Raw genomic sequence first — 17134 nt, 5'->3', positions numbered from 1 at the left:
TTCCCCTCTCTGTGCCTTACTTTCCTTGTCTGAGAAGCGGGCATGAGAATGTCAGCCTGGCATGGTTGTTGTAAAGCTTAAGGAGGGAGATTCTGGGGGTGTTCTGGTGCTGACCAGAGCCTCAGAGAACTCCCTCACCTCTCTCAGGAAGCCCCTGGTCCCCACCTCAGCCCAGGGATGGCAGCTACTTGCCTTGGTTCCTCCTCTGTCTGCCAGGACACGTGGCCCCTGGCGGCATTCAGACGCCCCCTGGTCACCTGCAGTTGCTCCTGCGCCTCCTCCAGCCGCCCAGCCAGGTCACGCTCAGCCTCCCGAAGCTGCCGGTTCTCCGCGTTGGCCTCCTGATGTGTGCTGCTGAGGAACTGGACCTGGGCCTCCAGCTGCAGGAGGCGGGGTGTGAGGAGGGGAGAAGCCCAGCTGCCTTCCAGGGCAACAAACAGCCTCCAAAGGCCACCGTGGGGTGCAGACCCCAGGCTTCTGGGTACAGACCCCAGGCTTCTGGAGACCGAGCTTAGACATAACATTGGAGGGGGGCGCCCGGGTGGCTCAGGTGGTTGAGCGGCCGACTCTTGATTTTGGCTCAGGTCATAATCTCAGGGTTCGTGAGTTCGAGCCCCACATCGGGCTCTGTGCCGACATTGCGGAGCCTGCTTGGGATTCTCCGTCTCCCTCTCATTCTGCTCCTTCCCCTGCGCGCTCTCTCTCTCCCTCAAAATAAATGAACTTAAAAAAAGACACACACACACACACAAAGGATTGGGGGGGGGATTACCCCTTATTGGCCTAACAAGCTCCATTACCTCCCACCCAGGAGAGACATTTGAATTGCTGGGGTAGGGAGGAGACAGGGAATTGTATAAGGAACACACACTGCAGCACCACAAGGGCCTGCCACGTGAATGGGATCACACCCTCCTCTGCTCAAAGCTCTGTGATGGTTGCTCATCTCCGAACCCCATCTGGTCCGCTGGGAGCTCCCGAGCCAACAGCAAGTCACATGACTCGGAGATGGCACACAGCTGGAACACTGAGAGTGGAAGGTGAAACCTGCACCGGGGCATCCTGGGCCTTGCAGAGTCCCTCCCACCCCACTGGGTCTCGGGCCTCCCCCTTCACTACTCTCCCCTCCCTCTGTCTGCTCCAGCCACAGGTCTCCTGGCTGCTCCTGGAACATTCATAGCACGTGTCTACCTCAGGACCTTTGCACTCGCTGTTCTCTGCCTGGACTGCACTTCCCCAGTCCAATCTCCTCCCTTGGCCGAAGGGGTCTGCCTCCATTTCTAAGGAGCAGCTGTTGTAGAGGCACCTGGAAATCAGCCCGTTGGGGAGGTGAGACCAGGTGACAGGGCCAGTCAAGGCAACGGTGGGAAAGGCTCTGGGAACCTTGTCCATTGCTGAAGGACAGCTGGTTGTCCTGGTGAGTTTATTAAGGTTGGTGGTCTGGGAGTTGAGAAAGGAAGGGATGATAGGGCAGGGTCTCAGACCCAAAGACTTCGTCACAATGCCAACTGGAAGTGACCACAGGCCATGAGCCCTGGGCATCAGGGCAGCAAGGAGCTAGGTCAGACTCAGAGACAGTAACAACTGTGATGTGTAAAGCACCTACTATGTGCCAGGCACCATGCCAGGCCCTTAGATATGGCATCTGTTGTCATCCCAGCGGCCTTTTATTTATTTTTTAATTTTTTTTTAACGTTTTTATTTACTTTTGAGACAGAGAGAGACAGAACATGAACGGGGGAGGGTCAGAGAGAGAGGGAGACACAGAATCTGAAACAGGCTCCAGGCTCTGAGCGGTCAGCACAGAGCCCGATGCGGGGCTCGAACTCACGGACCGTGAGATCATGACCTGAGCCGAAGTCAGACGCTTAACCGACCGAGCCACCCAGGCGCCCCTCAGCAGCCTTTTAGAGCAAGAGTTCCGATCTCCATTTCCGATGAGGAAACCAAGGCTCAGAGAGGTTAAAAACCTGCCCAAGGTCACTCAGCGGACAGTGGAGACAAAAGCCGAATACCACCCTGCCACTGAGCCTCTCCAACGTTGAGCTCTCACGTTTGCCCAGTGCTTTCCTGTTTCAAAGTGCTTTCCCATTTATTACCTCATTTGACAAAACTAGCCTGGGAGATGCAGTAGATGTGGCTATTCCCATTTTACAGATGGGGAAACTAAGGCCAAGACAAGCAAAGTTGTTGCCTCAGATTTGCATGGCTCTTAATTGCAATGGCAGGGATTTGAACCTGGACCTTCCCAGCGGTCCCTCGGCACTGCCTGGCCTCATCTCAGCAAAGGGGGCCGCTCTTGTACGGGAGCCCAGCCAGCCCCATGAATTCTCAGGAGATGGGTGTCAGAGCCTGTGCTCAGAAATCGGGCTCCCGGGGAAGCGCTGTCACTCACCTCCCTCTGGCCCTCAGTCAGCCGCTGAAATTCACGCTCCTTGGCCTCCAGGACCTCCTGCATCTGGGAGCTGAAGGCCAGGCCCCGGGAGTCGCTCTGCAGAGCAGACAGGTTTCAGCCCCAGTGCTGCACACTCTAAGCCCCAGCAGGGCCGGGCCTCCCCACACTCCACCTCATCCAGGCCCCGGGCCTGGGTCCAGGACGCCCCAGCAGGGAGGGATCTCAGGACAACTTCCCTGACGCAGGCCTAGATGGTGGCCACAAGGAGACAGGCCCGGAGAGCGAGGCCTGGCAGAGACGGGCAGGGGGCTCAGGCACAGCTCTCCCCACCCCCTTTCTCGGGAATGCCAGCCGGTGGGGGGGGGGGGGGCGGTGACAGGACCTACTCCCAGCAGCTTCCCTGCTGCCCCCACTGGCCGGTCTCTGGCCCCGCTACTCGCCCCCAGCGGCGAGTCCAGGGCAGGGGGAAGGGGCGGGCTGCCAGGGGAGGCCACCTCGGCCTGCAGCTGCTGCTTCTCCCGGAGGATCTGCTGCTCCATTTCCTCATAGAGCTGTTGCACCTCTCGATGGTGATCAGAGTCCCGCCTGGCAGGGGTGAGAGGCGGGCGGCACATCAGCACCCCGGGACCCTGCTGCTGGCAGGGGTGGACTGGGCCTGGGTTTAGGGTCCATCCCACTGCTCATCTCAGGAGCCACTGACCCCTGCCACCCTGAGAGCAGTCATCCCAGTAATAGCCTCTGACCCACTCACCCCTGCCACCCTGAGAATAGTCATGCCAGTAACAGCCCCTGACCCGTATGCCCTTGACATCTGTCATCATGCTGACTCCTGTAACCATCACCAAGATGTTGGTTCCCCTGGCCCTGCCCCATGGTCCCTGTTGCCCCCCTGACTCCATCGCTGCTTCCCGCGTCACCATCCCCACCCTCAAACTCAGACTCCACGCCAAACCCAGGGTTGCCACATGTGTCATAATCTACAAGAGCGATGTCCCTGGAGGTGGGTGCCACGGTGGCCCTGCACTGAGACACGCTTGCCATCCCCATCACTGCTGAGGCCCAGCTCTGTCCTCCTCACCAGGCCCCCCGAGCCAGCCCTTCTTCCAGCTCAGCTCTGCCCCCCACCAGCTCCCGGGCCCTGTGGTGAACCCCAGGCCTCTATGCTTCTGGAGCCGAGGGAATCCAATTCGCATTCAGCCAAACGGCAGAGAGCACGTACTCCGCACCAGCCCCACTCACTTCCGCAGGGTCAGCTCCAAAGCCTCTTTGTCGGCCTGTGCCTCCTGCAGGCGGCTGGTCATCCTGGCCAGAAAGCCCTCCAGGTTGCCTGCCAGCTGGGGCTCCTCCTGCCGCAGCTTCCCCCACAGCTGCCAGATCTCTGCCTGCCTGGGGAAGGGGGGTAGCCAGAGATTAGATATGAGGTGGGACCAGGAGGCAGGGGGCCCACTTCTCCATTTTAATGGCAACGCCCCAGGAGACCCGGGCACCTGGGCCACGTTAACGTCTTTACACCCTACCAGGTACAATTCAAGTTCCCACCTCCTCCAGGAACCTTGGCCAGAACCTCTCCCTTCGTGAACCCCCACAGCCCTTCGTCTCTCCACGGTTTGGCGATGAATTATGGCATGGGGGGGAGGGGGGACTCGGGGGCCTGACGGCCCAGGGCTTCCATTGCCTTCTCTCTTGTCCCACTCTGTAGCTGTGTGACTTTGGTAACTCCCATGCCCTCTCTGGGCTTGTTGGTAAAATGGGGAGGCTGATACCTGCCCAGTAAGGTCGCTGGAGAATGAGACTTGCCCAGTGAAAGCATCAGCTTGGAGCCTGGCCCATGGCTGGCACTCGACAAATGCTGCTTTCACACAGATTTAATTAAGTCGTGAAGACAGATGCCGGAGGGCTGAGCCCAGGCCAAGCTGCCAAGTGGGCAGATGGCTCCCCACCACACCTGCCCTGCCAGCCTATACCCTAAGTCCCACGCTGCATGCCCCACCACTCCTGGCCCCACCTTCTGAGAGCCTGTCCTCACAGAGCCCCCTGAGTTAGGTAAACGGGCAACAGTTGTCCCCTTGCTGGCTCTAAGAGACCCAGTGGGACCTGGGAGGCGTGAGAGAGGCAGGGTCCCCCTTCTCTGAGCATGAGTGAACCCCATGAGCCCAGGGGCTGAGACAGTTTGGAGAAAATCCCTCCCCATCTCCAAACCTGTCCAGCCCAGGGCCTCACCGTACCTGAAACCGCTCCAATCGGGGGATCCTCTTTGTGGGTCAAGAAAGGCACCCTCAGTCGTGTTTTTAAGAACGTGAGTACCCTGGGGAGCCTGATACCCCCAACCCACCAATCCTGGGGAGCAATCATATAGGGCAGGACAGGGGGAGCGAGTGGTGGTGGGAGGGACTCCTCAAGAGCAGACACCCTCCACACGGGCTTCATTTAATCCCACAACTGCTCTTAAACTCACTGCAGCTGGGAAACAGAGGTCACAGGTTAGGCCACTGGCCCACAGTCACACAGCTAACAAGTGGCCACACCAGGATTTGCACCCAGCTCTATCTGGCGGCCTCCCACCTTGACACCGAGTCCGGGTGAGTCCTCGCCCCCACAGACTGGCAGGGCCCGCCCCCACACACAGCGCCAGCCTTACTCGGGAAGTAAGTGGCCTGCCCCCAGCTGCTGTATGAATGCGAAGAACGCCTCCTTCTCCTCAGGGTCAGCCTCCTCCAGCACCGGGAGGCTGACGGCTGCAGATTCCCTCTTGGAGGGCACTGGCCTCTTTCTGCGGACCCCGTGGGTGCCGGAGCCGAAGACGTTCTCTGTGGGACAGAGGGGACAAAAGGCAGCAGAGTGGGGCTGGGCTCACCACCCCCCCCCCCCATCTCCCATCTTGCCCTGCTTCAGCCCTTGGGGAGATAACTGTATCTGCGTTGGTCACATTGATACAGAGCCATGTTCATACGTTCGTCCTATCAAACTTGGGAATCTACTTAAGCTATACTCCGCCCGTTTTACAACGTGTAAATGCAGATTCCTGGCCTCCCTCTCTGTTGTCCCCCAAACTTTTGGAGACTCAGCAGACCTGAGAACTCTGGATGGCTTTGCTGACATTTAAGGCTGAGCTGTGTTTTGCAGGGTCTCTGCAAGGACATCACACGTTCCATTCCCTGAGCTGGAAGGTATACCCCTATTGAGAAGATCAGCGGAAATAATGTACCCTGCCAGCCTTGGTCTCTTTAGGTCCTTTTGGGACTGTCTTGAGAATCAAGTGTTGGAGTAGCCCTGCCCAACGGGGACAAAGGGTCAGGGAAGTCCTCAACCACTAAATATCACCCTCTGCTGCTCCCTGAAATTCCCTTAACCAAAGCTCTCCTCAGGCAGAAACGAGGCTTGTGGTCCCAAGAATGGGGGTGTTTAACTTCTTGCTCAAGGGAAGCCTTTTTTTTTGGGAGAACACAAGTGAGGCATCAGAAAGTAAGCCTGGAGGCCTCCCTGGAGGAGGGGGGGGGTTGCTAAGGGGAGCCCCCAACCAATGAACTGCTTTCACTGGTGGTAAAAGAAGTGAACAGGCCTCCTGGGTTAGAGTTTTAAGACGGAGCTCTGTCTTAAACCAGCTGCCTGCCCACACAGGCTTAGTATCCTCATCTCCAGAATAATCCATATTGTCATCCACGCCCTGAATTGCTCTCAGGTGTGTGGTGAGGTCCTCTATTGCCTTCCCTGTCGGGCCAGCCTCCCCGTACTGGGCACACTGCATGGGACTCCTGGCTGTGCAGCAAGTCCCCAGAGGCTCTCCCAGGACAGACATACTGAGCCCAGAGCTGAATTCTTCAAGGGAGAGGCGTCCCTTCTGCTCCACATCCACCCAGTCAAAGATCATCTCCAGCTCGTCCTCGCCACTCAGGAAGCTGAACTTGGCCACCTGCAAGGAAGAGGTAAATTGGGCGCTGTTCCCACTGGGGAAGACGCTGGGCCACCCTCAAGAAGAAGAGATGTTTGGGGACGTCTGTTCGACTCAGTCGATTGAGCATCCAACCGACTTCGTCTCAGGTCATGATCTCACGGTCGGTGGGTTCGAGCCCCGAATCGGGCTCTGTGCTGACTGCTCAGAGTCTGGAGCCTGCTTCGGAGTCTGTGTCTCCCTCTCTCTCTGCCCCTCCCCCACTCAGGCGTGTGTGTGTGTGTGTGTGTGTGTGTGTGTGTGTGTGTGTGTGTGCGCTCTCTCTCTCTCTCTCTCTCTCAAAAATGAATAAACATTAAAAAAAGTTTTTTTAATTAAAAAAAGAGGTGTTTGCCTTCAGCCACTCCTACCTCCCCTCTCCCCAACTTTGGAGTCCCAGCCCCAACCTGTCCCATGGCGTACCCTTGAGGCTCCAGGACCCCACCCAAAACAGCACCCCCCCTCAGCACGGCCTTGACCTTCCTCCCCACTTTTTCCCTTTCTCCATCCAACATCAAAACTTATCTGTTCTGAGTCTCACCCTTTAGGATCCTAATAAAGGAGAGTAGCTAATCCTCCCCAGAATGTGTTTATCGGTATCCAAAAGAATTATCTGGAATTTGAAAATAAGTCCGAAAGGTTGACAGCACGTTCTTTCAGCATTCCACAGGGGCAAAGGCCACCCAAGCGTCTTCTAGACTATAGGAATGTACTTCATTTCCTCCCCTGGCACAGACTGGAGGTCCCAGACTAAATGAAGTCACACATTAACCTGTAGATTTTGTCCAGGAGAGATGTAAACAATTTTCATCTGCTGGAACAGATAACCTCAAAGATTCATGGCCTGTTGTACATTAACCAGCTTTTAAAAATCGAACTCAGCCATCTCATTGTAACACTTCTTTGTTATTCAGCTTTTTAAATGCTCTTTCAACCATTCATAATATCTCTCATTAATTAATGAGCTAAATAGAGTCTTTGAGATGGCTTTATTTTATTTTTGCCCAAGGGTAATAATTTTATCTTTTTGAAAATTATATTTTAAGATTTTGGGAGGTTTCATGGAGATGCCCCAGTAAACTCAGATGTCAGAACCAAGCAACCTACGGTACTGGAGAGGTGCCTTTCATGGTCTCTGTGAACCCAAGCACTTTCTCTCTTGGCTCTTGGAGGGAATCCCATGTGTGACAGAACTTTAGGTTTGCTGACTCTGCTAAAAAAATTTTTAATGTTTATTTATTTATTTATTTATTTATTTATTTATTTTGAGAGAGAGAGCATGAGAGGGGGATGAGCAGACAGGGAGGGAGACACAGAATCTGAAGCAGGCTCCAGCCTCTGAGCCATCAGCACAGAGCCTGATGCAGGGCTCAAACCCAAGAACCGTGAGATTATGACCTGAGCCGAAGCCAGATGTTTAACCAACTGAGCCACCCAGGTGCCCCATTGCTGTTTCTTATGTTGTTGTCTTTTTTTTTTTTTCCTCACTGATTTTGTGTTTTCATTTTTGGTGGCTGCCATGATGGGGAATTCAATTTTATGGACCGGCCATTGCTGATCTCTGTGGGACGCATGATAGAGACCTAGTGTCTATTGGTTGAGAGGCAGCAGAAAACCTGATTTGCTGATCTTTGGTGGTGGTGGTGATGGTGGTTTTTCTACGTGTGCTCCAAAGTGGCGAAGCATTTTGTACCCACTGGGAAGGAGAACAACTCTGAGATCTGGACAGGTGAGTTTCATGTGCCTGTGTTTACTTTTGACCTGTGGCCTGTGAGTTGTGGATATGAAGCCACTGTGTCTGTCTATCTATGTGTCTACATGTCTGTAATTCAGAAATACCTTTAACTCTTCTGTGAGTATGGAATATTTTTCTGCATCTGGAGGGTATTAATGACTTAGAGTACTATGCTTCTTACAGGGGTTCTGTGTTGATTGGTTTATAGAGACAAATAAGTGTTTATATAAATCTAATTTCCCCCCAAATCACAGAAAATAAAGAAACTGAGCTTCTAATGCTTTAAATGTGCTAGATTAAACAAAACTTTTTTTTAATGTTTATTTTTGAGAGAGAGACAGAGCATGAGTGGGGGAGGGGCAGAGAGAGAGGGAGACACAGAATCTGAAGCAGGCTCCAGGCTCTGAGCTGTCAGCACAGAGCCCGACTTGGGGCTTGAAATCACCAACCTGAGATTATGACCTGAGTGAAAGTCGGATGCTCAACCAGCTGAGCCAGTCAGGTGCCCCTGTGCTAGATTTTTTTTTTAATCCGTCTTAAAAGAAATTGCTAGCTCAGAAAGCTTTTAAAAAACCAAGTTAATGTAATTAATGTGGATCTTTGGCTAAATTAGATTGGTTTAATAATTTTGCTTATAAAATATAAATAATATCTGTGTTTTCTCTGCTTTATATTAAGTATCGTACAATTATACTTTCTACTTTTTATAAGATCTGGATTTCTTTTTTGTTTTTGTTTTTATTTATTTTTTTAACGTTTATTTATTTTTGAGACAGAGAGAGACAGAGCATGAATGGGGGAGGGTCAGAGAGAGGGAGACACAGAATCTGAAACAGGCTCCAGGCTCTGAGCTGTCAGCACAGAGCCTGATGTGGGACTCGAACTCACGGACCGCGAGATCATGACCTGAGCCGAAGTCGGCCGCTTAACCGAATGAGCCACCCAGGCGCCCCTGGATTTCTTTTTTGTGAAGAAACTAGTTAATCTGAATTTTCCACACTTCTGATTATGTCTCACTAATCAAATAATCCAACATAATCCTCACATAATGTTTAAGATTATAAAAATGTAAATTTGGGTTCAACTAAATTGATTCATTACACAATTCCAAGATCCTTAGGTAACTTTAAAAACATGAATTAATATTAATTAATAAAGAATTTTAGGGGGTGCCTGAGTGGCTCAGTCTGTTAAGCATCCAACTCTTGATTTCAGCTCATGTCATGATCTCACAGATGGTGAGTTCCGGCTCAGTTCACTATTTCAAGCACTGCTTTGGGTTCTGCACTGACAATGCAGAGACTGCTTGGGATTCTCTCTCTTTCTTCCTCTCTCTCTGCCCCTCCCCCATCTCTTTCTCTCTCAAAGTAAATAAATAAACTTAGAAAAGAAAAGAAGAGAAAAGAAAAGAAAAGAAAAGAAAAGAAAAGAAAAAGAATTTTTGGCTACCTGGACAGTTTCTGAGAAAAACTGAAACATTGGGGCACCTGGGTGACTCAGTCGGCTAAATGTCTTACTTTTGATTTTGGCTCAGGTCCTGATGCCACGGTCATGGGACTGAGCCCTATGTTGGGCTCTGTGCTGGGCGTGCAGCCTATTTAAGATTCTCTCCCCTCTCCCTCTTGCCCCTCCCCCCCCCCCACTCTCTCTTTCTTTTTCTCTCAAAAAAAAAAAAAAAAAGAGAGAGAGAAAGAAAAAGAAAAGCTAAAACATTGCTAAGCATGATTTTAAGTTTATATCCTTTTACTTCTTATTTTTATGTGCAAGAGAGCAGCTAGACCTTTGAGTCATGTTAATGAGTCAATTCATTCCTGCCACTTTAAATAGTTGTGCAAGGCAAAGCAGAGATTCAAGTAGATATTTGTACACCCAAGTTCACAGTGGCACTATTCACAATAGCCAAAAGATGGAAAACAACACACGTGTCCATTGGGGGATGAACAGAAAGACAAAATGTGGTCTATACATACAGTGGAATATTACTCAGCCTTAAAAAGGAAGGAAATTGTGACACATGCTATATATAACATGAATGAACGTTAAAGACATCATGCTAAGTGAAAGAAGCCAGTCACAAAAAGACAAATATTGTATTTTTCCAGTTATACAAGGGACCCAGAGTGGTCCAATTCATGGAGACAGAAAGTAGAATGGGGGCTTCTAGAGGATGGGGAGAAAGGAGAATGGGAATTAGGGTTTAATTAGGGCAGAGTTTCAGGGCGCCTAGGTGGCTCAGTCAGTTAAACGTCCAACTTTGACTTGGGTCATGATCTCACAGTTCATGGGTTCGAGCCCCACATCGGGCTCTGTGCTGACAGCTCAGACCCTGAAGCCTGCTTCGGAGTCTGTGTCTCCCTCTCTATCTGCCTCTTCCCTTTGCGCTCTGTCTTTCTCTCTATCTCTCTCTCAAAAATAAATAAATATTTTTAAAAATTAAAAAAAAAGAAATCTTGCAATATTTGTTGCATGTAGATGAAAATCAAAACTGAGGGTATAAACTATAACAAAATCTGACATCAAATATGGCTTGGGTTAGGAGGGTGAAGGTTAAATTTAAAAACAATATTTATTTATTTATTTGTTTATTTATTTATTTATTTATTTATGGGTTGGGCTAAAAAAAGAGCATCATCAGAAGAACTACCAAATCAGAAGAGATGTTCAAGCTTTATGTAGGTAAAATGTCATTAATACACTATTTCAGAAACTTCATGCTTTATGGGAAGGCCCTGGAGATTTCTCAATGCCTTTGTAAGTGCTTATTTTCAGGGGGAGCACCGATCAAACCCTTATGAAATCATTATGTGCAGTATCCCAGCAAAGAACTTTACTCTCTTCTACTCTGATAATATTAGTTACTGTCATAAATAATTACAGCTTTTCAGTCTCGTTACCAAATAAGTTTCTGCTTTCCTATTTTGTCCTGGAGTCTCCAGTAAAATCTGCAAGCCACAAAGGACTGACCCAAAGACTTGTGGGAAAGAACTGCACCAGGTTCTATGCTTCTGATACCTCTGTTTCTGTTGTTTCACTTGGGTACAAGGATTCTGAGCTGACATTGGCCGACCCTCAGACTGAACTGGTGGACTGACAATTTCTAGGACACTTGAGTCCAGAAGCAGCCAGCTCACCCAAGATCCAGCAGGACAAGAATTAATTACATAGAACGGAGTGAATTGTTCAACTGAGGTTAGACATTTTAATGTTTGTTTATTTTTGAGACAGAGAGAAACGGAGTGTAAGCAGGGGAGGGGCAGAGAGAGAGACATACACACAGAATCCAAAGCAGGCTCCAGGCTTTAAGCTGTCAGCACAGAGCCCAACGTGGGGCTGGAACTCACGGACCATGAGACCATGACCTGAGCCAAAGTTGCATGCTTAACTGACTGAGCCACCCAGGCTCCCCTGAAGTTAAACATTTTAAATGCTGTCTGAATCTCACTGACCCCCTCCTGTATCAGAAACCAACAATTTTACTGAACCTCCTTACTTTCCATGTTAACATAGTTATTTACACGGGTTCATTAAGAATCTGTCCTCCTTTCTGTTGGGATATAGCTGGATGAATCAATTGTGTAACTGACGAGTCATGTAGGAGAATGATTCTCATATAATCAGACATGATGCGTCCATTGTAAAGAACAGCCATGGAACCAATGTCTGCAAAACCCTTCCAGAAACCTGGCCTGGAGCCAGTTGATAAAGAAAACCACTTTCGGGCAGGAGAGGGACCTTAGTAAAATTGGGAACCCCAAGCAGAAAGGAAACCCTTTGCATTTATAGGGGCTGCAGGTAAAAGGTGGTGGAGAGAGAGTCTTGGGTTTAGTTTCCTGGCCTGAGGATAGAAAATAGGGTGGCCAGCTTGACCCAGTCTGCCCCAGACTTTCCCAGTGTTAACACTGGAAGTCTCTCATCCCGGATACCCCTCCAGTCCCAGGCAAACCGGGACAAACATTCACTCTACATAGAAGAGCAAATAACAGAGGTTTTAAATTTAAGGTTCTGCATGAAAATGTTTAGACAGAAGCTAAAATGGCTTAATGCCTTCGAAGTCTGGATTTGCAGAGCAAACTCAAGGATGCACATGTTTCACTTATGGAAACCTAATGAGAATTGGCTTTTTTATATCGAGAATAAGCTTGGGAGATTATTTATCATCACAGAAAATTACCTGAATACTTGGAAACTTGGAAACAGGGCCGAAAGGTGGAGAGCATGTCGCTTCAAGCATTGTCTAGACTAGAGGAATGCACTCAGTCCATCTCATTGTTTATCTTTAATTAAAAGTCCCAGACGTGCTGAAGTTACTTGTTAACTTGTGGAGTTTTGCCCAGGAGAGATGAAAATAATTTTTGTCTAGTAGAACAGATAACCCCAAAGATTTACGGCCTGTAGGACATCAGCCACGTTAAAAATTGAACTCAACAATCTTATCCTAACACTGTCCTGTCAGATTGCCTTTAAATACTGTATCCTAGCTTCTTACATACTTTTTGAGCCAGTCGTAACATCTTCCTGGCTCCTTCATTAATCAACAATAATAATTTATTAGATAAGAACTTTGATAAGTGTTGATTTTATATTTACTTGAAAGTCTATTTTTTATCTTTTTGAAAAGTATATATATGTATATATATAATTTATGTATAAATATGTATTATGTATATATGTATATATATAATTTATGTATAAATTATATATATAATTTATGTATAAATTATATATATAATTTATGTATAAATTATATATATAATTTATGTATAAATTATATATATAATTTATGTATAAATTATATATATACGTATATATAATTTATGTATAAATTATATATACGTATATATAATATATATTATATATATACGTGTATATATAATATACACGTATATATATAATATATATATCCTAAAAAATATATAATTTATGTATAAATTATATACGAGTATATATATAATTTATGTATAAATTATATATATATTTTTTTTTAACTGAATTATTCTAGGGAGTTGGCAGAGGCTCTCCTGAAAAAGTCTTATTAATTAATAAGTCATCTCTGCACCCAACGTGGGGCTTGAACTCACAACCCTCAAGATCAAGAATCACATGCTCTACCGCTGAGCCAGCCAGGCTCCCCTGAAAATTATATTTTAACATCAGCCATTTGTACCTTGTGGCCCTGAGGCTAGAACACAAGAAAGGTCAGTTTTGATGCGGGAAGGACAGAGTCTGGAGCATGGAACAGTGTCCGGAGGAGACGGGCAGAACCAGTGTGACTCCAGCAACCCACATGGGCCCCTTTGCAGAGAATGAGGAAAAACCAAAGAAGAATTGGCCAATGTTGGTCTAGGCCAGAGCCTCAGACTCGTTATTCGAACACACAACCATGGCCGATCTTATGTTTCATTGATGTTTACGGTCATCGATATGGTTTGACTTCCAGGACTCTGACTGCTCCCCAGGATAAACTTCCCTGCTCAATGGGCCCGAAATTCTATCACTTGCAAGTTCCTTCTTTGGCTTGAAGTCCTTTCCTTTGTTAAAATGCAAATGTTTCTGGAAGAGTGGCACACATAACGTCTTGTCAGTCATTTAGTTACACATTAGTATAAACAAATTCCTCACTTTTTCTGAGAGCAATTTTTATTTATTTATTTACTTGCCTCAGAAAACATGTGTATTTGTCAATTAACCCAGAGAACATTTTGGGAGGCAAACCATAAAAGACTCTTAAATACAGGGGCGCCTGGGTGGCTCAGTCAGTTAGGCGTCCAGCTTCGGCTCGGGTCATGATCTTGCAGTCCATGAGTTCGAGCCCCACGTCGGGCTCTGTGCTGACAGTTCAGAGCCTGGAGCCTGCTTTGGATTCTGTGTCTCCCTCTCTCTCTACCCCTCCCCTGCTCACACTCTGTCTCTCTCTCTCAAAAATAAATTAACATTAAAAAGAGAAAGAGAGAGATTCTCTTAAATACAGAGAAGGAACTGAGGGTTGCTGGAGGGGTGTTGGGTGGGGGAATGGGCTACATGGGTGATGGGCCTTAAGGACGGCACTTGTTGGAATGAGCACTGGGTGTTGTGTAAGTGATGAATCGCTAAATTCTACTCCTGAAACCAATACTACACTGTATGTTAACTAACTCGAATCTAAAAAAAAAAAAAAAAGGTAATAATTTGTGCCAGACACAAAAACATTAATGTTATCGTGTAACAAATGTGTTTTGCAGGCAACCAGCTCAAGTAAAACCAACAAAATGGAGAACATTTCTTTGCATACAAACATAAATACCTGATATGTACATTGTGCTTTTTGCCCACTGGTCTTTATATTTTAATTAATTAATTAATTAATTAATTTTTAACGGAAGCATCGTTGACACACAATGTTATATTACTTTCAGGTACACAACATAGTGATTTGACAAGTCTACATGTATATTGTGCTCACCAGAAGTGTAGACACCACCATTCAACACTATTACAATACGTTTTGGTTTTTTTTTGAGACAGAGAGAGAGAGAGAGAGAGGGCATGAGCTGGGGAGAGGCAGAGAAAGAGAAGGAGAGAGAGAATCCCAAGCAGGCTCTGCACTGTCAGTGCAGAGCCCGATGTAGGGCTCGAACCCACAAACTGGGAGATCATCAGAACCTGAGCTGAAAGCAAGAGTTGGACGCTCAACCAACTGAGCCACCCAGATGCGCCTATGATACTCTTAACTGTATTCCCAATGCCGTACCTTTCATCCCCATGGCCTCCATAACTGGAAGCCTCTGTTCCCCACTTCCCATCCGTCTGTCCTTTTTTTTTTCAATGTTTGTTTATTTTTGGGAGACAGAGAGACAGACAGTGCCAGCTGGGGAGCGGCAGAGAGAGAGGGAGGCACAGAATCCGAAGCAGGCTCCAGGGTCCGAGCTGTCAGCACAGAGCCCGACACAGGTCTGGAACCCACAAACCGTGAGATCATGACCTGAGCCGAAGTCGGACACTTAACCAACTGAGCCACCCAGGTGCCCCTCGCCGGTCTTCTACTCACCTCCCCTCTGGCAACCAGTTTGTTCTATTTATGAGGCTATTTCTGCTTTTTGGTTGTTTGTTCATTTCTTTTGATTTTAATTCTACATATAAGTGAAATCATAGACTATTTGTCCTTCTCTGACTTATTTCACTTACTACAAAACCTTCTAGGTCCATCCATGTGGTCACAAGTGAGAAGACCATTTTGTATGACTGAGTAATATTCCTTTATATGTATATGCCACACCTTCCTTATCCATTCATCTGTCAATGGACACTTAGGTTGTTTCTATATCTTGGCTAATAATGCAGCAATGAACACAGGGGTGCATACATCTTTCTGAACTGGTGCTTCTGTTTTCTTTGGGCAAATACCCAGTGGTTGAATTATTGGATTGTAGGGGTTTTTCTATTTCAAAATACTTGAGGAACCCCCATCCTGTTTGCCACAGTGGCTGCACCAATTGACATTCCCACCAACAGTGCACGAGAGTTCCTCTTTGAAAGCAAATTTTGGATGAGAGAAAGGACAAAGAACAGGCATGCCCTGCCTTCCTGGGATGGAAAGTCTCAGACGGCTACAGAAAAGGGATTCAGGGGGCACCTGGCTGGCTTAGTCAGTTAAGCGTCTGACTTCGGCTTGGGTCATGATATTGCGGTTCATGGGTTCAAGCCCTGCATCGGGCTCTGTGCTGTCAGTGAGGAGCCCGCTTTGGATCCTCTCCACCCTCCCTCAGAAATAAATAAACATTCTTTAAAAGGAAAGAAAGAAAGGGGATTCAGGGGATGAGCTAGGGACTCGGACTCACCGCCAGGTCCTCGCGGGTGACAAAGCCCCTCTCCTTGGCACCACAATCCTGGAAGAAGGCTTGCAATTCGGCAGCAGCCTGGGAGGACCAGGACTCTGGCTCTGGGGCCGCAGCAGCATCCAGGCTATCGGCTACTTCTCTCATCTGCCGGCGGCGGCTGGAGCCCAGCTTGCGGCCTTTTCGGGAAACTCTCTGTTCACTCTCCATACTGCTTCGGCCTGGGGACAGAAGAATGGTGAGGGGGTACCGGGCTGCCAAACACACTCTGCTGAAAACCCTCTGGTGGCTCCTGGAGAAAAGACACCATGGCTGATGAAGCTGATTGGACCCCAGCTGGCCTCCCCAACTTCATGCCCCATCCCCAACCTCGTGGCCTCCAGCATGAGGCCTTTGCCCTTTCTGTTCCTTCTGCCTGGAATGTTCTTCCCCCAAGCTATCTATGTGGCCTCATCTCTTTCAGATGTTTGCTCCTGGAAAGTCTTCTCTGAGGCACCTGGGTGGCTCAGTCGGTTGGAAGTCTGACTCTTGATCTCCGCTTAGGTCTTGGTCTCAGAGTCATGGGTTCAAGCCCCACATTGGGTTCCTTGCTAGGCATGAAGCCTACTTTTAAAAAGAAAGAGGGGCGCCTGGGTGGCTCAGTCGGTTAAGCGTCCGACTTCAGCTCAGGTCATAATCTCACAGTCCGTGAGTTTGAGCCCCGCGTCAGGCTCTGTGCTGACAGCTCAGAGCCTGGAGCCTGCTTCAGATTCTGTGTCTCCCTCTCTGTCTGCCCCTCCCCTGCTCGCTCATGTGCTCTCTCTCTCCCTGTCAAAAATAAACATAAAAAAAATAAAAGCGTTGTCCAATTCATTAATTGGGGACCTCCCCACTGTCGCTGAAGGTCTGAGGTCAGTCAGTTGATGAGGATTTTGTCTAGGTGAGACCCCAAGGACAGAAGAGAGGGAGACTGGAGTCTGATAGGGGTGTAGTCTGAGCCTGCCCTGGGCGGGGAATAAGTCTGGGGCACATGAAACTGTATGGGGTGGGAGGAGCTTGATGTGCAGAGGCACGCTGCTTTCTGCCGGGCATGGGACTTGGGCCAAGCTCTAAAGGAGGCAGGTGGGATTTAGAAGCCATGAACAGCATGTGCAGAGGAACTGAACAGCAGGAACAAGAAGGCCCCTCTGGGCTTTCTCTGCTGGGGTAAAAGGTCACAGACAGGCTGAGTGGAGGGGTCAGGGGACTCTGTTTCAGGGAAGGGGGCTTATTCCAGGGGTCCGGAG

At 48.4% G+C, this 17134-nt stretch overlaps 1 protein-coding gene across 5 annotated transcripts in view; it reads right to left on the bottom strand.

The window, feature by feature from the left end:
- The window catches only part of RAB44 (RAB44, member RAS oncogene family), a 35446-nt gene that overhangs the window by 15004 nt on the left and 3308 nt on the right, over positions 1-17134 (bottom strand). For all 5 annotated transcript variants that reach the window (XR_006202570.1, XR_006202571.1, XM_042938585.1 and 2 more), the window contains exons 2-8: positions 15873-16090; positions 6194-6305; positions 5034-5202; positions 3635-3781; positions 2890-2980; positions 2396-2491; positions 193-380 (exon numbers count right to left, since the gene is read on the bottom strand). Coding sequence is in view for 3 of the 5 variants with exons in the window: in XM_042938585.1 (XP_042794519.1) it covers positions 193-380; positions 2396-2491; positions 2890-2980; positions 3635-3781; positions 5034-5202; positions 6194-6305; positions 15873-16079 (1010 nt within the window). In the remaining 2 variants the exon portion in view is untranslated. The remainder of the gene's footprint in view (positions 1-192; positions 381-2395; positions 2492-2889; positions 2981-3634; positions 3782-5033; positions 5203-6193; positions 6306-15872; positions 16091-17134) is intronic.

This window comes from Panthera leo, chromosome B2 (assembly GCF_018350215.1).
Source record: "Panthera leo isolate Ple1 chromosome B2, P.leo_Ple1_pat1.1, whole genome shotgun sequence".
In the NCBI taxonomy this organism is placed as follows: domain Eukaryota; kingdom Metazoa; phylum Chordata; class Mammalia; order Carnivora; family Felidae; genus Panthera; species Panthera leo.
Note: the sequence above shows the minus strand (reverse complement) of the source record. Positions and strands in the feature narration are given on the sequence as shown.